Source organism: Neodiprion pinetum, chromosome 4, assembly GCF_021155775.2.
Source record: "Neodiprion pinetum isolate iyNeoPine1 chromosome 4, iyNeoPine1.2, whole genome shotgun sequence".
Classification (NCBI taxonomy): Eukaryota; Metazoa; Arthropoda; class Insecta; order Hymenoptera; family Diprionidae; genus Neodiprion; species Neodiprion pinetum.
Genome location: NC_060235.2, coordinates 19,934,487 through 19,957,996, shown reverse-complemented (window position 1 = coordinate 19,957,996; position 23,510 = coordinate 19,934,487). Strand labels below are relative to the sequence as shown.

At 40.6% G+C, this 23,510-nt stretch overlaps 1 protein-coding gene across 1 annotated transcript; it reads right to left on the bottom strand.

Annotated features, from left to right (window-relative positions):
• Positions 1 to 10,022: 10,022 nt before the first annotated feature.
• On the bottom strand, positions 10,023 to 18,649 carry LOC124216400 (zinc finger protein Elbow). Its single transcript, XM_046620883.2, has 2 exons — positions 17,863 to 18,649; positions 10,023 to 14,598 (listed from the first exon to the last, which is right to left on the bottom strand). The coding sequence occupies exons 1-2, from the start codon at positions 17,923 to 17,925 to the stop codon at positions 13,234 to 13,236; spliced, it is 1,428 nt and encodes a 475-aa protein (XP_046476839.1). The 5' UTR covers positions 17,926 to 18,649; the 3' UTR covers positions 10,023 to 13,233.
• Between the last annotated feature and the right edge of the window lie 4,861 nt (positions 18,650 to 23,510).

Here is a 23,510-nt window from a genome sequence, read left to right as displayed (position 1 = left end):
AACAATTTTGCACAATATTTGGACGAATGTAGCAATGTGGATAAATTGTTGATGATTATAGTCGCAGATTACGTAAATAAGAAAAGGCTTTGTTTACTTCAATTATGTAATTATTGGACTGAGTTGGGTTTGGTCAGCGGGAATGAAATTATTTTCCTTTCATATAGCCTTCTCCGAATTTACGTCGTTAAATAGGCAACATGCCGAGTTAGGTAACATGTAGGTATGTAATCAAAAACAGATATCTCTGTTCCTTACCTAATACGACATTTATTACAGGTACAAACTGAACCCCCCATGAATACCCCCATGAAACCAAACTTGAGTCTTTGTTTGATGCTATTTTCGTCACTTCATTCATTCCGTCTTGATTAACAATTTACATCGATTGTATTTCTTCCCCAGAAAAGTTTCGTGAGTTTTTAAATACGACGCAGAAAGTAACCCATAAAGATTAAAGTTTGAGAAGACAATCGGCAGCTCATTAAAAATCTCAAATCTTTTACGTAAAATGATTTTTCCTCTTAAATACCAAACACGAGTCAACGAGTCAAGTTTTTGATGTCCGGTAGGCTTATCGCATGCAGTCTACTGAGATTAAAAAGCGAACGAGTCAAGTTCGGTTGGGTTTTACCAACTGTAGAGCAAAGGTAAGGTACCTTGGGGTTATTTTATTTGCGGTCCTCCCGGCGGGACGCCCTTCACAGCCACCCAGCCATTCGTCTGTGTAATTGATTTCGAGAGAGAGGAGACGAAGAAAAGACGAAACGAGAATGGAAAGAAGGAAATACATTGAATACGCTGGGCCAATAACTCCGCGTCGGATTAGCCCTGCCTTACAATCCTCTCAGCGGCTGCATTCGGGATCGAAACTATCCAAAGACGCCATCTGGCTAGAAAAGGAATTATATGCGATTCAAGCGAAGCCGTATCGGACTAGAAAATTAACCTTCTCCCTTATATTTCCATAGTCGTCTATTTAATACAACAAAACGAAGACCCGACAGCTTGCGCGAAGTTGTTGACGCTTCGATATTCGCGCAACGAACGCGAAACGATCAGCTGATTGCCCGGCATGCCGCCATATTGCTATTGCCATCACGTGACTGACGACGCCGCGTATTCCTCGTTCGGTAACTCCATGCGTATCACAAGATAAATGGGAGGCATTGTACGGAGGAGCGGGTAAAGCAGCTTTACAAAAGGTGCATGGCACCAGACAGTGCGCAGTCTGGGAGGCAAAAGGTGGGCACAAAGGTGGTACAATGGGAGAGTAAATCAGGCGTGCGTTTCATCCCCTCCGTAGTACGTTACGTTACGTGTTGCGTTTAATTCGACTCGCTGATTTCTCATTCTTCATCACGGTGGGCATGCGATGAATCGTGCAGTTAAAATTATTGCCTCACCGAGCGGGCAATACCTGCAGGGGTGCCGCTATGTGGCTACACCAAGTTAATCGATTATTACCGGCAATATTCACCGCTCGCGGCTTCACGCCCTGCGGGTTCCACTGCAGAGACGAAACCTGCATGCTGTAGCGGGATTTTTCAACCATTGTTATTACCGCCAGGCAGGGAAAATTGTGTTGTACAAATACCTATAAACTCGGAACACGCTCCGATTGTCAGCCCTCTGAAAACACCAAATCCCCCTCACCTCTCACTGAGAACCCGAATTTAATCCTTGACGACCGGTGTCACGAATCCCCGATTCCGTGACCAATGTACCGAAAAAGTTGAGGGGCTCTGAAGAAGTAAATCTTACCGTGCGCTTTGCAGCAGATTGTCGTGCCGCTAATGCTGTACTTTTCGTAATTTGGGATAGGATAATTGCGTGTTTGGTAAAATTCGAGTACGCGTGGTTGACAACCTTTGATCAACGCCTGAATCACTTGTCAATTAAGACAATTGCTTTTTAGAATTTCAAATTTCGGCGTGAAGTTGTTGATTTGTGTACAGAATGGGCACAGAATGGTATTTTGAATAGGCAACGGTTGGATTCTTACGTTTTGAATAATGTGATTTTGTTTCTAGAAGTGCGAAATCCTGTCTCGTGGATTTTTTTGCTTACTCAGAATAAAACTTATTCTTGGATAAGCAGGAAGAATGCAAGTTTTTTCAGAATTTGGTAACAGTGAATAAAAATTGTATTGAATAGAAGTGAGTATCAGGATGAATAAAATTTTCTCATCTTTCTTGCGATATATTCGCGATTCTGCATAATCGCGTTTACAACCAATTATTATACATTGACTTGAGATTGATTTTTGGTGAGAAGAACCGTTTTTTTACCCGAAATCCGATGTGCTATACGTACATATATAATACGTTTAAAATAATACGCGACCTCTGAATTGACATTTTGACATTTGAATCAGTTAAGACATTTGAATTGGAAAAAATGTTGAGAAAATATCACGTCAAGTTGTAAATTAGAACGTATCATGCCGTAAAGTACCTTTGAAGGTCCCACAAGAGTCACAGCGCGAGACAAATAGACGAATGAGCTTGTGCTGCACACTAAGCATAAAATTCTCCAAGGACAATACATAAGTGACGTAAAAGTTTACAAATGTATTCATGTGTAATCGACTCAAAACTATGTAAATATCTTAAATTTAGCAGGCAAAAACAGTCGGAACCAAGAGAGGAAGGGGAGGCGAAATTACAATAAACTTAAGTAGAGTTTACAGAGTTATAACTTATTCTTAACGACTCGATCTAAATTGAAACTATTCCTTGATTCCATATTCTCTCTATACGTCTTATCCATTGCCGTTTTTACGGAAAAAAAATGACGGTGGTTTTTTCAGCTTAAAACATTTACATCAAGATTCAAGGATCTGATATTATCCAATGTGTTGAGATCAGCACACGAATGATAATCAGGTATTTCTTCATCATTTGTATAACTAGTTGCTCTGTCTTTACAACCGTGTTAGTAATTGTGAAATTTTAAAGAATGTACTTAATAGAACACTAAGCTCATAAATATTATTAAATATTTATATTAAAGTAAGAAAAAGGGAATGAATCGTTTCTTATTACGTCAACCTATACTGACTCGAGTTATGTAAAATAATCGAAAAAAAAAACAGTAAATAAATAGACTATCAAGAACATAATCTACATTTCTGTTTCCTCCATTTCCTCTTCAGCCGCCTATTTTTTCCCCCATAGTCAAACGACATGATATATCGATGCTTGAATGACTTCGCGAAATTCCTTAACTCAAACCACAACAAAAGAAGAAACCAAATGATTCAGGAGCAAAAAAATTTCACACGAATCATTGTTCTTCGATAATTGTTGCATCTGTCAATCCTGAAGATCACTGACCGAAAATCCAGTTGTTAAAATGACTAAAACACTCTGATAAAAAGCAAATCCATCCCTCGCAGGGTAAAACCCTCAACTTTTTTCTTACGGGGATTTAGCATAATCTATCAGTTCGTGGTACTATTTTACATCCAGCCTGAGGGTTTCTTCCGTGCTGTAGTACAAGCAGCCATAATCAAAAAGAATAATATCATCACAAGTCAGATTTTCCAGAGTTAGGTACACCTACAAACAAAACTAATTTCATTCTTACGGTAAGAAATAAAAAAAAAAAAAAAAAACACCGACCACAACTAAAAATTTCCCCGAGCATCGTGATTCCAGATATTGTGATACTGCACAGCGCACCAACGCCAAGGTTGACGTAAGAGAAGGGCTCATCCCTACCAGATGTTTCTCGGCGTTGGTGGCGGCCGAGGTTGTAGCTCCACCCGTTTTCCGTGGCCACATAATCTCGTTGCCGCGGTAATTGCTTCCTAATCGCAGGACCAATCAGCCTAACTGCGTTACCTACCGCTCCTAACTCGTTTACGCCTCGCCTCAGCGTCGTCGTTTGGTGCTCAGCTCGTCTCGAGTTTCGCAGCGTGTTATATAAGGGGTTGGGTTGGGATACACATCGAAGGGTTGTGCGGTCCGAGGCGGAGAAACGAGAGAGCGAAAGCCCGGAGCGATTTGCCGCATCTGCGCGTAGATCAACCCCGCGGTCGACGGTTAATCGGTTCCCTCGTTTGTCCGGCTCCGTCGCGACGCCGCCCTGGACTTTGTTCTAATCATTGGACACGCGACGGTTGCGAACCTGTCCCTAAAATTCGATACCACGATTTGCGACAGCGGATTCCGACGGAGTGCGAGCATTTTTGGTTGTTTTATGAAATGGCAGCAGAATCAAAATTTTCTATTTTATACGTAATTCAAAATTGCTGGAAACGCAAAAATAATTACGAATATTCTAAACAAACGATTGTTGGATTGTTGTTCAACTTTGATGTAAAAAAAAAAAAAAAATAAAAATTGTTAGAGGAGATCGGTTTATTTATTTTTTCCAAAAATATTCACACTCCACAATTATTTAATTTCGATCTTACAATTAGCATTTTTTATACAGTATATAACATTAACATCGAGAACAATTTTTCATTTGGAATTCACCAAGCGAACTTTTCGATAGATTGAAAGAAATAGTTTTAAAGAAACTTATTTTCCAATGTTCAAGCTTGGAGCCTCCAATCAATACCATTTTCTAGTATCGTCAAAGGTGGTTCAGTGTTCGTGTGTTAAAATTAATTCAAAATGTGCGTACAGTTGTGGCAAATCTTACATAGACGGTGAACAAATTCGAAATTTATTCGAATATCATAAACAGATAAAATTTTTCATTCCAGATGAAAAAAAAAAGTTCCCAATCAACCAAAAATTTTAATCAAGCAGCCTGATTTCATTTCATACGCATAACAAATCAACAATACTCATAGGCATTGGTTCAAAACTATCGCACTATCTAATAAGAAAGTGATCAGTGATTTCGTTTTTCCCTCAAATGAAATTTCAGACAAGTGAACTAGACTTAACAAAAACTTGATGCTATTTAACAGCCAAGTGAAAACGACAATAATTACGATTCACTACTTAATTCGCCACATGTGTCAAACTTATTTTTTATTTATGAATCTGTGTACCACAGTGAATGAAACAAATAATAAACCTTGGAGAAAGTTTGGACAAATTTTCGTCCAAATTTTCCGCATCAAATTACGCAGACGCAGTGATTGAATGAGATTATAACGATTGAAAACGATGCCCGAGGCGTTTTTGGGGGTGATTATAATTACGTTATTGTGCCGCGCATGCATGTGAATCGGGAGAATATAAGGCGTGGTCGGCGAATGACGATGGATTCAATTTTGCCCCCGCGCGTTTATCACGGTTGACGAATCAAAGATCTCGTCCTGACAACCTTTGCCCCCAGCACCTGCGCTCCCCAGCTACGTATATCAACCTATATCCGTGCCCTCCGGCAACCTTCGGAGCAAATCAATTTTTGCTTATAACTCCCGGCTCGATGCGGAGAACTCGAACGTTTTTCCATGCCCGGGGGCGAAATTTGCATATCTATAATATAGCAGTGCAGAAAACACTCGGGACGGTGAAAAGAATCTTGCATTTGCTTTTTCAATTCGCAATTTGGCCAAATTGCGTATCGACTATTCCATGCTAAATCGAATTTCGAACCTTATTCTTACCGTTTGTTTCTGTTGATACACAAAATTCAATTATTTGACTTTACTTTACTTCCTACTTTAAAAGTTCAGAAAATATGGTAACCAATTATTCCAAAATTATTGAAACAAAAAACTTGAATCCCTTTGAAAAAAAACTGATACCTACCTCACTCCCGTTTGAATGTCGAAATCATCGATTCGCATGATAGAATTCGTATAAATTTTAGGATGATTAAAATCATTGCCATTTTCGACATAGCTTAATAACTCACAATGAATTTTTGCAGTTTTCAGAGTGACGACTATCCTGTTGGAATGAAAGTTAAAAAATGCAAAATCGTCCGAGTCACAGGCGACTTGATTTGGCATGGAATCCATCAAACACCTATTTAATTCGAAGAATTGAGTGACGCATGTAATTGCACTGAATACTTTTATCAAAATATTTGATAAAACATTTCCTGTAAACTTCGGAAGATAATCTAAATGAATACGTATCCATTAGAAAGAGTCTCTATTTTGCATAACGACAATTTATCGTACACATTTCTGTTCATCGGAAACATTATTTCAAGCTATGAAAATACTACGTGATCTACGGAATAACCATTTTATTTCTACTTATAACTGCAGTCTATCAGACTGTTTTCAAGATACTGTGGTGAAATAATGGAAATCATTATTCATTCAAAAATCTTCTAATAAATTCGTATTGGAGTAAACAGTTCTCTTGGAGCTAAATAATAAAAATAGGAAAACTAAAGTGAATAACTTAATAAATAAATTTGAAAGAATGCAGAATACTTATATTTCCTAGACACAAATCCCCGAAATATAAATAAAAACGGTATATTTTAAAAATCGATATTTGTTGAGAAAAACTATTGGCCAACGAATTTTACGTTTTCCAGGTGTAAAACTTTGGCTTTCATGATTTCGCGTCACGTATCGCGATCGCAAAGGAATCCCAAGAGTTAGTGTTTTATTTATTTTTTTCCTCAGACAGCTGTTGACCCACTTTTGCATTTCTTAATCCATGCCAGAGCACGAACATCAAGATAAGTCCAATGACCCACTGCAACGATAATTTATCGCTCGTAATTCCGAAGATATTGCGATTAGCATCAATTTCGCGACAGATATTACAACCGTATTATTATACATCTGACACGGATACATGACATCATCGAGCCTGTTTTTTATCCACGATTATTTATGGCCTTTGATTATTTTCTTCTGCACCGTATTTTTCCTTATGAAAATCTTATTTATGATGTAGTAAAAATTTATTTTCACTGCAATAATTTTCTCACGTGTAATTAAATACCACAATTAATGTTGTTAAATTTTTTCACATGAACTATCGGTTGTAGGAATTTCAAATATTCTGTTAGAAATCCATCCCAAATTCACGAAGTTAGTTCCATATTCCACCATTTCATGAACGACAAAGTTGAAAATTTGTAGATGCAAAAAAAAAAGTTTACGGTGAAGTTATTGTATAATATTATATACATACATACTAGACTGGTCGTTGAAAAAATGTTTATGCTTCAAGTTGAAAAATCTTAAGTTAACCTTGAAACATGAAGATCCTCAAAGTGTCAATGCTCTATATTACTATTAAGGGATGCAGGACATTTTTTTTATTTCTCCTTATAAAATAAGATTTTATTCGATTTCAGACTTGGATCTTCTCGTATTTTATAACGATTAAAAAAAAAGAAAAAAAAAATCAAACCGTAGCCGAATAAATCTGGGATTGAACGTACTTTTTACTCAAACATTTTCAGTTCGATGTAATATGATGGAATATTCAACATGGCGTCCAAAACAAAAAAAAAAACATTGCCCAGAAATAAGTCTACAAGAAATTAAAGAAAAAAAGGCACCTTTCGATGGTGAGTTAGAGCGTTGAAATTTTGGGGATCTGATTTCTTCAAGGTTAACTCAAGATTTTTCAACTTGAAGCATAGAATTTTTTTCTTTTTTTTTTTTTTTTTGAATGTCCAAACCGATGCACACACATTACACCTACAAACAATGCAACATATTTCATAGTAGAGAAAAATACAATAACGAAAAAAGCACGAAAGGAAATCCGTATTTCAAACGTTTTCAATTTGCCTTTCTTCGGAAAAATTTGCCCGCGAAGTATGACAATATTTTTCCCGCAGCAGCCGAAGTTAAAGTGACGTTTGCTGTACGTGCACGCTTGTATTCCGTCCTGTCAGCGGCAGCTGTGCCAGCGTGAAGTATACACCCATACACGCCTATATATAGATTGATTCCTGCGCCAGAATAGGGAACGGGACGCCCGGCTGGAGCGAGGCGGGTTTCCACTCCATTTGCTCCGAATGTGAACACGCTGGCGTGATTTTACTCGTTTCAATAATGAATCGGTTGACCCGCACTGCGGCCGAGAACCACTCCGTTTCCGCTCGACGATTTATCGCCCGGCCAAATCGCCAGAAGGCTCTATCCCCGCCCCTCCGCAAAATCCGAGCATCGTTGCGAAATTCCGTTTGCGAATCCCTTCGATTCCCTTGTTTTTCGAAAGAATTGTTATTTTTTCCATATCCCTTACGCCAAGACTCATTCCGCAGAGAATTGAAAATGAACAAACAAATCTAGACACCAACAGTGGTTTATTTTCATTGGAGATTATTTTCCTCGCAAAACTGGGAATGTTTTCTCGACAATCAGCTGATAGAAATGAATCAAATTAAAATTCAAATTCAACTTGTTTTCACTTCGGCCTCAGCTTTGGAAGCTTTGGGAACATTCATACTTTTTGTGGTTGGACAGCAAGATCGATGCGCGATCAAGCGATGGTGGAATAAATATTTTTGGTTCACTCCTAACTCTGCTGTAAACGGAACAGTAAATTTACAAAGCGTGATCTAACGTACCTGAAAAACAGTATCAAACACCGAGGAAATATTCGTTTCGCAAAAATTAAGCCTACCTGTCGAAAAACGAGGAACGAAACAGTAGGACAAAAGGTATGCGTGACGATTTCGCCTCAATCATTCTCACAGTTGCATCAATGATAATTCGTGAAAATGCAATGCGTAATATTTGACAATACTTCTCAATATCGAAAGACACCCAGAGCGAGAGTTCGATCAGTCGATGATAAGCTTTTATTTTACTCTAGTCGTAAAGTCCTCTAAAGCGATAGAGAAGGTCCATAAATTTCAGCACAGCGCTCGTAAATGCTTGAATTTAGCTGACAAAAATAAAGCCAAAAGTCGAAAGTAACCGAAGACCGAGATAGATCATAGTACGCGTCCAGCTGATCCTTGATATATTTACCGAATCTCTCGACATTAAACACGTACCTTATCGATTTCCTGAATCCTTGACGTGTCCAGCCGCTCAGTATCAAGTTGGCAATCGGCGTCCTTCATCCTGCGGAAAGTAGAGATCGTCCTCTCTAGATCGCTTCAGACTTCGCACATGGACACACTGACACACGAAGCACTTCGTCACTGTGATAACAATTCCATCCACGATACGTATCGGAAGAAACGCGCCGCGATACTGACTCGACTGGATCACCGCAAATTCAGGAATTCGACGATCTGTTTTGCTTTCTTTGTTTTGAAACTATCCTAGTCCCTCGCACTCTAAGTACTTGAATCGATGCCCGTGAATGCTTGTTTACATGGTTATGTTGATATCTTGAATATCTAGAGGAATCAACGTTATCTCTCTTGTCGCGCTCTCCAATACCGATAAGTGTAAATTGTAAAAGATTTGTTTGAATTTTACTGGAGCCACAAATAATTTTAACCTGGAAGGTAGACTGAAAACTACAAATTGAGGTGAAAGCACTTCGATTGCCAGTAACTTTGGAAATGTCGTGTTTTAGTCAGTTGTTTCAAGGAAAAATTACGCAGTTTATCAGTCCGTGATGAATCTAGGTTCATTTCTCTTGCGAAAGCAGTTTCTACTGGCTAAGATGAATATATTTTTCGTATTTCTTGTGCACTTTTCATTTGCATTCTTAGTTTCCTAACCACGTTACGATAAAGAGTAAGGAAAAGGTCATAAATTTTTCGCGACATACCAACATAATTGATCATGTTCATAAAATTTCACCGATCAGTTTTTTCCCAGCGCAGCGATAGCGGAATTACCAATCTTCTTTCAAAATTACGATATCCATGGCTATGATTATTTGTGACATATATATGTACATGATTTCCGTGGTCGTCCGTTAATTTTTTTCATAAAAAATTTCTTTCTTTCATTTCACATATTTACCCTGACGGGTTATAAATAAAAATCTAAGAAAAACGACACATCCTAGTCTACTAACTTCTAAGCAATATAATATACACGTACGATATTTAGTTTAGCTTCTTGATAGGTGGAAGCGTCGTTGTCGACGATAGAGAGGAGAAATGGTGGAAGGAATTATGTGTGAAAAAATGACAAGGCAAACAGCGTTCAATAATTAGAATGAGAAACTATTTCTTTTAATTCAAATCTCAATGACGTTCAAAGGAATCACTATATTTTACATACGCATCGTAACAATTTTTATGTAAGCAGCAGATATAGAACAATTATATAATTACATTCGTAGGTACATATTTTGAGAAACCGTTTGTTTATTCCGTCGAAGTCTCGTATAACTCAGCTCTTGAATCGAATATTCCACGTGCACAGATGTGAATAATTTCGAGTGATTTCTTTCTCGGCAATTATTTCGAACGACATTCAACTTTTCGCGTGAGCTTCTTTCTTTCGATAGATTTCTTTATTTTTTATTCTTCTTTATTACCCATATGCAGTAAAGGTACGTCGGCGGTGAGGTTAAAATTCATAATACATGGAATATATTATAATATAGGTACGCAAACAGTACAATAATTCGGTAACGTATGATAAGGTAAAAATTACATGGATCGTATTGTGTTTCGTATCATAACATTTGACTGAGCAATCGCACGGACATTTTATAAATGTCTGCATGCAGGGATGCCGCGATATATGCATAATAAGAAACAATAAAAATAATATTAATAATAATGTAATAGCGATAATGATTAAACTATGTACAATTCGATATTTTCATATTGATAATAACCGTTATATTTTCATAATGTCATGTACATTAACACGCGTATATAAACGCGCGAGGTAAATATTTGCAAGGTATATTATCGGAGCTGCGATACTGCTTCGTGATATTTGCATAACGTGCAATTGTTAAACACGCGAATGATTAGGTAACCCGATACTCAACAAAACTTTGGTTAGGAAAAAAATGAACTATGAAACATTACAACTATTACAATATATTATTTCACTCGCATAGAATGCACGTTATAGTCACACGATCATCGTTTATAATAATTGTAGTATCAATCATCATGTATCGGAATTTTGTCATATATAACGTATAACATATATATAACGAATTTTATAGACGGCTATGAACAAATTTACAATAATTACAATGCAAGGATATTGGATATGAGTATTTCATATACATATACATGTATACGTATACACGTTGGTTTACTAATTAATTTATTTTGTTTATTAATCCATTTCTTTATTTTATTTGCTTATGTATATTTACGTATGTATAGCGCAGACAGACTGATCGATTCACATCAGATCATGTTTTGAAAAGTTCAGAGCAGGGCAGCTTTAATTAGATATTGAGCTTAAATTGAGATCCATTAAAATGTCTTGACGTCAAACTTGCTACACGCCTGCACATTTGTCGGCTGCACGGTGCCTGAGAAAACCGATCGTAACTTTCGACTTCTCGATCATTCCACCGCAGATGGTTACTGTAACGTTTGTGTATTTATACAACGAATATCATCATATACATCGCTACCGTGAGATTCGATCGCTCTTCCCATTCATCATCTTCGCCATCATAGTTAATATATATATATATATATATATATATATATATATAGTCAAGGGGACTGGGATGAACCGTTGCGACATCTGGGTGAAATATTGTAAAAAAATGTGATGGATTTTAGTCATTTCTTTGTTATTATCAACACCGCCTCGGTGCTTACCAAATTTTCATTTTTTTACCCGTATCAGGAGATTGTCAAGAGTATTCGTTAAGTATTGCGTATTTCTCCCGGTCCCCGTTAGAATCTTAATCCTCAATGCTCGCAGGTCAATTTCGAAGTTTTGGGCATACTTGTAACAATACTTTTGTACAGATCCGGGTTTAAGACGGAAGCTTTGACTGAACGTCCAGTCATGTTTTCCACACGACACAAAATGCGAGAAATTTAACAATAACCGCAAAATTACGATGCATCGTACATACAGAAAATAATTCTCATCCGAACAGTGAAAATTCACTAAATATTGACAAGTTTGAAAAAAGTCTATTCAGTCTTAATCCACAGCGGTAAAAATTGACTGTTCGTTGGCTTTTGATAGTCACTGACCTCGTTGAAGGATTGAAAGAATAAATAAAGTATCGTCAGGCGATATTTCATTAGTCAGAGTTGTAATTTTTCGCCGAATCAATTCTCGACGAAGCTTTGTTCAGATTTTGACAAATTTCAGACTCAATACAAGGTGTTGATAAACTTGATATCGAATGTTTGCAATATCATTTTGTATTTTAATAATAAAAAGCGTGCGCTTGCATCATTCTCAGGTCTAGTTGAGCATCGCAGAATTATCGATCAACTCTTCACAAATACATCGGGAGTTTTTGGTGAAAGTGCCGGCTCCGAGCATAGACAGAGAGCACGGACTGCGCATTCCCTACATTGCGAGTGGTAACGCTAAAAGTTAGAGAGAAGGAGACACATACGGCCAATGCCTGTCTCTTTCTGAGCATTTGATTGGTCGCTGGTCGATGGCTCAGGAATGTATCACCGTCAATTGAACCCATGACTGCCCATGTTAATGTAGATTGTAGTTGTATACAACCAGCGATTTCAGTAAATACGACAATTATTATTTAAGAACAATGCAATACATTGCGCCAGTGTTTATAAGTTTTTCATAAGAGTTTATAGCTGCGAGGAGATAAAAAAACCTCGAGGATCGTTTCACAAGTAGATTCTTATTCAAACAAGTTAAGAGCAATAATTAATCGATATAATGAACAACGGAAAGAACAACACTAAACAATCTTTTTTTTTCCATCCATTTTCAACAAAAAGAATTTCATGCCAGGGGTGTTTAATATTAAAGTTAAGTTTCTGGTTAGAAAAAAAAACAGATATTTACGGGCTGAGCAATTTTCGACCCAAGTTCGTAGTTCGTGCTCGATGCCTATGACTCCGAATCACGCGGTGACAGTCAGCGCCACCACACGCACAATTTTTACGTGAATCGATCATAACGGACCGGTGTTTTTTCATTTTTTAATCTAATTTTTGTAACACTTTGCTTCGACGTAGCAAAAATTCTATAATTCCGAATGATCGAACCAGTCAAAGCTTTTCTCCTTCCCGTCCCACCGTAACCTCCTACGGCTTCGATAACGCGACACTTTTCGTGGTGTAAATTGGAGGTGAGGGGCGGCACCATTACTCGCTTGAATCACAGTCGAACGGGTATGCGTATATATAAATATATATAGTAAAACATCTAAGTTATGAGGGTATCAATCTCCCATTATCCAGGCCGAAAAAATATCCCATCTCTCAATCTGTTCAACCTCAGGGATGCATTCCGGAAGCGGCTCCGAGTCTGGGTCCAGCGTAGAGCGAATACGGTGAAAAATAAGGCGGAAGCCCAGGGTGGTGGGGGTGAGGCGGCATGGGAATCCCGAGGGATGAAAGTGAGGGGGGCATGAGGGGGGAGGGTTTACCGTAAGGGTGGTAGCGTGCCGTGGCGAGGGGGCTGAGGGGCGGGGTGGGGTAGGTCCTCGATAGAAGGGGGTGGGAAGGGGGAAGACCCGGCGGCGAGAGGAGGGAAAGGGCGGCTGCGGGGTCGCCGGAGACGTTGGTGTGGTTTCGGAGGTGCTGGAGGAGTTCGTCGGAGGATGAGAACCGCTTGCCACAGTAGGCGCCGTCCCCGGCTACCCAGTTGCAGACGTAAGGTAGCTGGGAGGCGGCGGCAAGGGCGGCTAGCTGCGCGTGCGCGTAGGCCGCGGCAACGGGCCCGTGAGTCCCGAGCGGCCCGTAAGGCGAGGCGGGGCCCGACTTGTGGTCGCACTGGGCACATCCGGCGGGACAGCCGGCGGAGGTGGTTGGTATTTTACTCGCCACGGAGGTCGCTAATAGCTGGGAGTTCAGCTGGCAGCCCGTGCAGTAAGGGTCCCGGCAAACCGGGACCAGAGCGTCGGCCCCCGATGCGGTCTTCATTCGCGCGTATCCAAGGTAAGGATTTCCAAGGCTACTCTTCAGCGCCGCGTGGTGCTGCGACATCAGCGAACTAGCCATCACGTCGATAGGCAGCTGTCCCGGGTAGCCCATGTATGCCGCTGACGTCGACGGCGGCCCGGCTCCCGTCTTGAACGTTCCGAGCGGCAGGTCTTTCAGCGCAGGGTCCGTCAAAGCCAGCACGCCGGCCGGACTGTACGCCGGCTTTCCCGAGGGCGCAGGGCTGCTCGCCGCCGCTTGGGCCTCACGATCGGCGGCGCCCGAACGACCCAATGGCGACGAGCGCGCGGCCTCACCGCCAGGTGTCGCCGTCTTTCGGCCCTGCGGCGTGGCTGCGCGCGCAGACGAGGCGCTCTGGTTGCTTGAGCACCGCTTTCCCCCACTTCCCGGCGTTCTCGCTCGACCCGACGACGAATGACTCGACGGGGCTCGCTGCTGCTCTTCTGGACTCGAAGCCTTTTCTCGACCCAGGCACGACTCGTACGGCTTGAAGCTCGACCGCACCGAGGTCGGTTCGGGGGCGGAAGTCGTGCTTGGCGATGACTTTTCCCGCTGCTGTTGGTGATGCTCTGATTTTGGCGCTTTCAATGATGCGGGTTTATCCAGCGGAGCCAGTAAAGACTTACTTGATGGTGGGTCCGCGCCGATTTGGCTACATGTTTGCGCCAGCAACGCTAAGGGGCTCTTCTTCGCGTCGAGCTGTAACAGACAAGAGATTCATCGTTATTCTCGACGATCGAGGGCTGGGACACCATTTTGACGATTCTTAAAAAATTTGCCCCTGACACAATTTTACACCATGTGTATTCTAGAAATGGATGCAACTTGCAACCGATCAAAAGTATAACAATTTTTTTAAAAACGTAAGCCTGACGGCTTTCAGTCACATATTCCAACGAAGTTGTATAATTAGAATCATAAAACATGCAAAGCCTGATCGGTGAAAATCAAATACTGTGGTAGGCAAATATTTATAAGGTTCAAGTTTCAAACGGTAATATAAAGACGAATTTGTTGGAAAAACTGTTACTTTGCAGTCAGGATAGTCCAAAATTCAGCAAACGAATGAATAACGCAACATATATCAAATTGCAAAACAAATCAACACAATTCGAGACATTACACAGTTACGTGTTACTAATTTTTTGCAATATTTTATTGCGTTCGCGTACCCAACTTCGACCTCATACATGTTTTATAAGAGTTCACACACTCCGCGCAAAATTGTTCAGCATGTTTTTAGCGTTTCTCTACCCATCTTTACGTTCTCCACTTTTCGACGGATTACAATTCTATTCATCACTTTGGTAAATCAACGATTAAACGAATCGTGGACAAATGAAAATAAACGTTCGAGAAAAAGATGATCCGAGATAAGTGAACATTTTTGTTCAGTCCAAACTTCGTTTAGCTCCGATCTTGGCAATAGTAAAATATACAGTTCATCCTATAAACAGTACAGTTATTTCGACTGTATACATAACAAAGCTTCAATCTATGTTTTGATCGGTTAGGAAAATCGAGAATACATTTCGAGACAAAAACTTGGTTTTGAAATAATAGCGTAAGAACTCTTAGCCTGGACCTCAAAACTAACGAACTGACACATTTTTTCTAAAATGCCTAACAATCGCAAGTTTCATATCTGAAATCCACGTTTATGTAGGTACTGATTTTCTGAAAGTCATTTCAGTTGATACGTTATTATGGATTTGGCTTATTCACCTATTACATTCTTCACCACGAAGAAATTGTAAAAAAAATATTGTGCGTAATACCGTTACTTATCGTTAGATCACTTTCCCAAAACGCGAAATCAACGAAGAACGTCAATCACCAAACAATACAGTCGATTAGACGTCTTTCCGTCGATACGAATTGACGAAATGTTGAGTATAATAGTTTGAATGCGATAATTTTGAAATAAAGTGATTTCTAATGGTTGCGAGAAGGAATCCGTTGGCATAGCAAAGTAAATGGGACACTCGATCAATTTCAAACTGCATATCCCAAGTAACGACTATTCAGTGGTGATGGGTACGAAAGGGATTTGCGGCAAGATTGCATTCACGCCGTGCGTGAGACGAAATACGTGGGTAGGATAAAAGGAGACAGAGTGAAAAAGAGGAATGGAGGGAGATTTTATCGAGCGAGAATAACGATCTTGCGAAAGATCGGTCATTGAGTAAACTTTTCAACGAATTTCGCAACGTCTCGTTTAATACACGCGGTAGCTGCTGCACGGCCAGTCGCAGATAGAGAGAAACGAGGGGGGTTTATAAAATGAGCTGGGATTTATGATACGTGGATGAAATATGGGCCGTAAATTTGCCGATCGGACGGCCGCATACGTGCCTCCAATTCGGCACGGAATAAGCGATGCGTGACTGGGCAACGCGGTGCGAAAATACCGAAATCGGCGTCACGGACACGTTACGAATGCCGCTCGATGCAATTAAGGAACAACTAACGGGTCCGGATCTTTTCTCCGGTACCGAAAGCGCCATTTTGAATTAGCGAAATTTTATCACCCATCGGATAATAAAACATCGATCGATTTCTAAATCAGACAGAAAATTCGTTTGATTGCATCAAATTTTATTCACGATCGTTAATTTCCGTTTCATCAATTTCGATACGATGGCACGGGTAAATTATCGATATATTCCGATGAGGAGAGACGTTATTTCCGATGCCAGAGTGAAGTAAGCCGAATAATATCGTTCCTGAATTCGATTACACAAAGATTCCGATATCGTAAAACTGATCAAACGCAATTCTCACCAATTGGAAATTCGTGTTGCCCAATTTTTAGGTTACCTTCGACGACACGTGCGTAATACGTCACGCGATGCGTTTCGTCGTCGGCCATATTGAATCGGTGACGAGAATTCAGGTTCAGTTTTACGCAAAAAAAAAAAGCAAATTAAAAACAACTGAGAATACAAATGCGAAGATTACACGATTCAAAGAATCGAGGACGAGATACGAATCGGTATGAGAGAACACGCGTCGCAAACGATTCCGTAGATATAATCGCGGTGATTCTCGACCGCGCGTGATTTCGTCAGAAATTGTTGGATCGCGATTTATGACGAGCGATTAGATCGCAACCACTCAATCGGATGAAAGTTATCAGATTTTTTTCATACAAATTTCAAGCCACACATATCATGTTACAACTGACGGACGAAGTTGATTCTTTAGTCGTATATTCCCTGCCTCGTGATGAATGCAAAAATTTATGAGGGGAACGAATCTGCCGATTTATCAGCGACAATTGCTCCGAAATCGCCGATCGTTCATCTCTACAGGTGTGCGATATACCTCCGCACACGATCGTTACGAACCGCTCGTTATAATAATTAGAGAGAAAGTTGTAAAATCGTTGGCGTTCCGAAGATGCCTGTACAGAATTTCAAATTCCGCGGTAGGCGCCTCGCCCCAAGCGAGCAAAAACCGCGAGAGAGGAAAAGAGACGGAGAAGTAATTGGAGCGCGCGCGCGCGGAATATGAAAAACAATTCGAACGACCCTGACAACAATTTCAGATTCCGTAGATTCCTCAAAGGATTCCAATCGTCCCTTGTAACACGTATGATGTATTCATATTCCTTTACAAAATATGGATTCTACGCGCGATGAAGATCGAAATCGACCCGCAGAGGGAAGAAAACGTGATGAATCAAACCTCCGCTCACCTACCTGTTCTCGCGAAATTTATTGTACAGGAGTGAGAGATAGAGGTAAGAATACGAATGAGACGGATGAATGTAGGTGAGCGTCAAGATTAAAGGACGAATGAAAATCATCGGATGGAATAATCGCAAAAAAATCGAAGCGCGGGATATTTGAAAATACGATTAAGAATCGTCGAGGGATGATGAATGTTCGATGAAACTAAGGACTTTATTAGCATTGAAGATAATGAAGAAAATGAGGAAACTGAATACATCAAACTAACCGTTGTTGGCAGAGGGGTAAGATATTCCGGACGGAGATACTGATTCGCACTCGAAGTCAGCATCGTGGTGTTGCTTTCCCCTTACTTTTTCACTTCGATTTAAACAATTTCTTCAAATCACACTGGATTCACTATTTTTCACCCACAACAGAGACGAGCGTAAGCACCGTTTCATGTGACACGAACATAAGATAACGATGGAACTGGGATACACACGTACTAATGGTCGTACATATTTCTCCTCTCACTTTAAGGACACAAAATATTATTGTTTATGCCGTACTACGTGCGAATCGATCCAGGATTTATCGCACGATTATCATGATTTCAAACAAGAGTCGTTTCACACCAATTTCCTTAATAACGAAACTGTAATATTTAGTTATCTTGAACAATACTAATTCACTCGATTACGCAAAATCGACACTAAATTCACTGTTCAATTCCTCTGCTCTTCGTGCGGTAAAAAATTCACGATAATCATCGTCGCGATCGTCGCACTTGGATAAGATTCACGGTTGCGAAGCATGCTCGCAATATCCACTGGAACAATATATTTCCATTATATTTATATATTTTATCTCTGCTTCAACTCGAACCTCACTGTTCAACAACGTCGCGTATTACGAAAGCTCGAAAAAGGTGTAAAATATGAAGAAAAACGACGGTGCGAGTTCGTTGTGAGAAAACAAAAAAAAAAAAAAAAAAAAACAACAAGAAAAATTCGTGGAAAAATTCCTGAGCGACAAGTGCGGGCGAGAAAATCAAGCGTCGTACCGACGCTCCGACACGAAGCTCTGAATCGCGACTGCCCGACTACGTCCACGACGCTCCTCGCCTCCCTCCGACGACCCGTTTCCCCTACCGCCGCCCCCGTCCCCCCTCCCCAATTCCCCGCCGACGCCGACGTCGCGCGTTTCTCCGTGGTTCCGGGCCGCGGGCTTCTCCTCGCGTCCCGCCGCACCTGCGACGGCGACGTCGACGTCGAGGGTGACCCCAACCCCGACCTCCACCCCCCCCCCCCCATCCCCCCACCACGCAACCCCTCGACATCGGTCGCCATGACACGGCGTCGGCGGTTGTCGGTTCACGCCGCGACGCGCCGACACTTTTGTTGCGCTTAACCAAGCCCGTGAACGATGTGTCAAGACCGCCACCCCCCACCCCCGCCTCCGTCACCACCGCCGCCGCTACCACCACCCCCGAACCGCGAACGTACGACACCCTGCTAACTAGCCGAGCGAGCGCGGCCGACCCGCGCAGGATAATCGCCTGACTGTATTATCGTGCGATTAAACCTACGCCACCGCAATATCAAACCTCCACCCCCGTGCACCGTCTTTGGCAAGAAAACGTTTTGGGAGGAACTCGGACTGCTCGATCAAGACCGCGTTTCCAGGGATTCGCGATGGACCGTGAAGGACTATCGTTTATACGAAATTAGGGCTGGGAAGGTGGAGTTTGTGATAAGTATGTGGATGATTTTTTCGAGAAACTTCGGGTCTTTGAGATGGAGGATAATTCAAAATTATATATTCGGGAAATGAGAGTTCGGGAGTTGGCAGTTTTTTCAAGCTTGATCAAAACCGATTTTTTTGGGGATTTGCGATAGACGTGAAACTATTTTTAATCACAAAACCACGGTTGAGACTTTGGGAGAATCGGTTTTTTCAGAAAACTTCATTTCTTCGCAATTGAGGAAGACTCAGAACCCTATATTCGGACGAAGAAAGTTCAGTTTTTTATTTTATTCCTTTTGCCCGCAAAGTAAAAATTTCACTCTCTCTCTCTCTCTCTCTCTCTCTCAGTCAAACAGTCCGAAAAACGTTACGTAATATTTGAATGCTCCCTTATCACTGTACAATCGTATTATAGTTCCAAGCCTCGGTTGTTTCTCAATTTTACCTGTTCAGCACATTCGCACAACATATTTTGTTCCTCATCTTGAAAGTTTCTCATTCTGAATGCAAATCAACAGTAAGATACGGTAAAGAGAGTTCATTATAAACATTGAAACCTTGTCGTGTAACCGTTGAATTTTCGATACACGCAGCTCGTTTGACTTTTAATTTTACGACAGAAGGAACATTAACAACTGGCTTCCGGTTTGAAAATAGTATAAAACCAATAAAGAATTCCCGGTTTTCGTTTTATACCGCTCTTCCTCTTATTCAAATATCATCCACAAGGCTCAGTATCAACAACAAAGTAATATCCCACGTCTTAGCTTTACGATGGAACGTAGGCAATTACAACCAGCAATAGGGTGATAAGTTACGGAGTATTATTTCCCTCTCGCAAGGTAGAATATATCAGCAGTGCTCACCCCGTCTACATTGAGAAACGCATTTTACCGAGAAATGTCGTAAACGCTCACCCCGTGCGGGTAATCCAGTACCCAACAATAATTAATTATAGAACCTCTCTAAATACACCGGCGCACAAGTTCTCGCGTTTCCTTACCTAGGCCAACTACCTAGCTTTGCCCTACAATTTTTGAAGAGTGAATTTTCCCCACCACCGTCGGCGACTTCGATATGGTCAGTATGAAGTAATCCATACTTGATAGTTTCCATACCTGGCAAAAGTACCGAAACTCATCTAGCGAGATTGGACATCATTGGTAGGCGAAGACTTGAATGGAATGGAATTAAAAACTTTCGAAGATTGTTGTTGAGTCAGTAGCTTAATTGCCTCGAACTTTCTGCGGACATATGTCTATAAAATACTTGAACCATTTGTACTTCATCAAAAATTAAATGTCTTTTTTTTTCCTTTTCAGTTATTTCACTTATCCTAGCATCGTCCTACACTGCGGTATGAACATTTTTTCATTTTACAGAAGCTCAAAACTCGTATCTTAGATTAATAATCGTATCTAGATCGATTCGTAAAGCGAACCTTTACATTCGGGCAAAATGGTAACAGAACTCAATCGCGTCTCGATCACAAAACGTTGAACTTGAAGCTACTTTTGATTTGATTGAAAAATTATGTATAAATGAGACTAATATATTTCTGAAGTGCAAAGTTATAACGTTAATCAAAATACCATATAACTGCGATAGAATAAATGAACAACCCCCTTCCGTCTCCACTTCTATAATGGACTCTATATATACCTGAAAAAATTACAAGCCGCTGGCCCTGGTCCGTACCCTTCAAGCCTCAAGAAAAACTGGTCAAATAGAGAATTTCGAACCCATGTATACACGGAATACAAGGAATACAACAGCGGTTACTTCATAATCCCTCGAGTGTTGTAAAATAAGGACGAAGCGGGGTCACCGAAATAGTAAAAACAAAAAAAAAAATGAATACCAAACTCCGGGTAAGCCGCGTGATAATCTGACCCCATAGACGACGCCGCTCGGCTCGCCTAATTCACCCCCGTATATTGCAAGTCGTATTTTACTATCCTCCGCGGTCTTCACGACGGGGCAATTTCACTGTAGGCCGTTTTCCGCCGGGCGAGAGGGAGCCTTCGGCTTCGAATGTAAATATTGATTAGGGGCCTAATTGCGGCGAAACGAGACACACGGTTCAAGTCGCCTCGTGGAGTTCTTAGAAGAGCCCCTAATTGCCCGGATTGGCCATCGGTGGTGGGATTTTTTGTTAAGGACATGGCAGCGCGTTTTGAGTCGTGATCAACGATCGCGAAGCGCTGCGGCGCTCAGGCGGAACGTCAGATATTCACTTCTGTGTCGGTCGTTACCGCCAACCCGAAGACGCCCACAATCCCGATGATTGACGCGGGCAGACTCTAATTATCCGGCCTTTTACGCGGCCCGGGAACCGAGACTGACGCCTGTTTACCCGGTGCCGATTGCAGACTTCCGTCCTCTTCCGGGACGACAGCGTAGACGTCAACTTCACGACGACGGACGCGCCACTCGGCAAATCGCGTCTCAGATTAGGGGTGCGTTATCGTTTAGTTTGTCAACCGGGTGAAATTACGAGCCTAACGCCGGGTGAAATTATGCAACTCCGTAAACAAGTCATTGGGAAACGACGATGGAGAGGACTTTCAAACACGTTTCAAATATACGGAGTGAATTCTTAGTCACCCGTGATGTCGAACGAATCACTTATCGTCGTGCGAAAAGACTCGAGTCAAGAATACGATCTCAAGTTTGAACCGTACGATATTAAACCGATGGACCGCGGGGTTGGAATAGTATTAAGAATTACATGAATTAACCAAAGTCGTTTACAGACGTTTAGAAACGTAGCGGAAATCGTCGAAGATCGTTCGAAATCGGTAAGAATTTATTTACAACGGTACTTGAATTGAACGTACAACGGAATTGGAACAGCATCCAAAATTAAACGAATCGGACATAATCGGCAAGACATTCAAAATCGCACTGGGAATCATGCAAGATCGTTTGAAATCGAGTAAGTAGGGCTTATGAAAGATCACAGGACGTTAAATCTTGCTGAAAATCTTACAACTTACGTTCAAAATTAGTTTCCTGCTTATCTATATTCAGAGAAATTGCGGAGTTACTTATTATAACCACGCTGACACTAAAAAGTTGGGTATTCAGTAAATCTTGACAATTATCTTCGATAATTTTCAAACGCATGATCACTAATTATTACCCGACAGCATGTAGAGAACGAATGATCTATTTTGACGATTTCGATCTCATTGTCAATCGATGTGATTCTTGCTGACTTACAAGACAATTCAATTTTTGGTCTGATCGACGAAGCTATTCCTAAGTAATTTGCAAAATTGTGAACATTCTTGTTCAACGATAATTCAAAAAAGGATCTATTGTTTTAAATAAAACTTGACTCAACTATTTCGCATTGCTCAATTCAGAATTTCTCGAATTTTGAGCGAAACGACATAATCTTCTCTGCAAGTATAATATCTCAATATAATAAAAATACTCTTATCCATATAAATTATTGTGATCAGAAATAACGGGAATAAGGAAAAGTTCTACGATTGGTTCTTTCGTGCCAGTTGATTTACTTCTGCTAATCTATTGTTAGAAACTTATACACTGAGAAAAATTTCAATTTTTACAGAAACTAAAAAAATTCAGTAAAACAGGTATCGTTAAAAAAAAAACTGTTCGAATATTGCTGCAATTACGAAAAACGAGGTACACCTAAACATTTTGCGCTATCGTCGATCCTTTTTTGGTAATTGCAACGCAAAATAAGATTGTTCGGTTTACTCTACTTTTTTAGTTAAATAAGGCTTTAATATCAATTTATTGTTGCACACGCAGTAAATTTTCGCAACGGTTACAAGAAAATATAGCAACAGTGATCGTAATGAGAAAGAATAGTAACGGATACTAGACTTTCTAGTAACAGCTATGAAATTAATTTTCATTCTGTACCTAGAACTATATTTTTCGATTCTGGTAAAACATGAAAATAGCTAAGAACTGAGCGGTAACCGAAACTAAAACTTTCTCTCAGTGTATTCGTAATCAACAGATCAAATTAGGTTTAAAAAATTTCTGATCAAATCGGGAGGGTGAAGTTCTTATCACTGATTTACCAGAACGAAGTTTTACCGTAAAATAACCGTGGATCAACGCGCCGATCCAACTTGTCAATCACCGAGCGTCGATATCAGTCTTCCTCCGAGTCTAAACAATGCGGAAATCGAGACTGCAGGG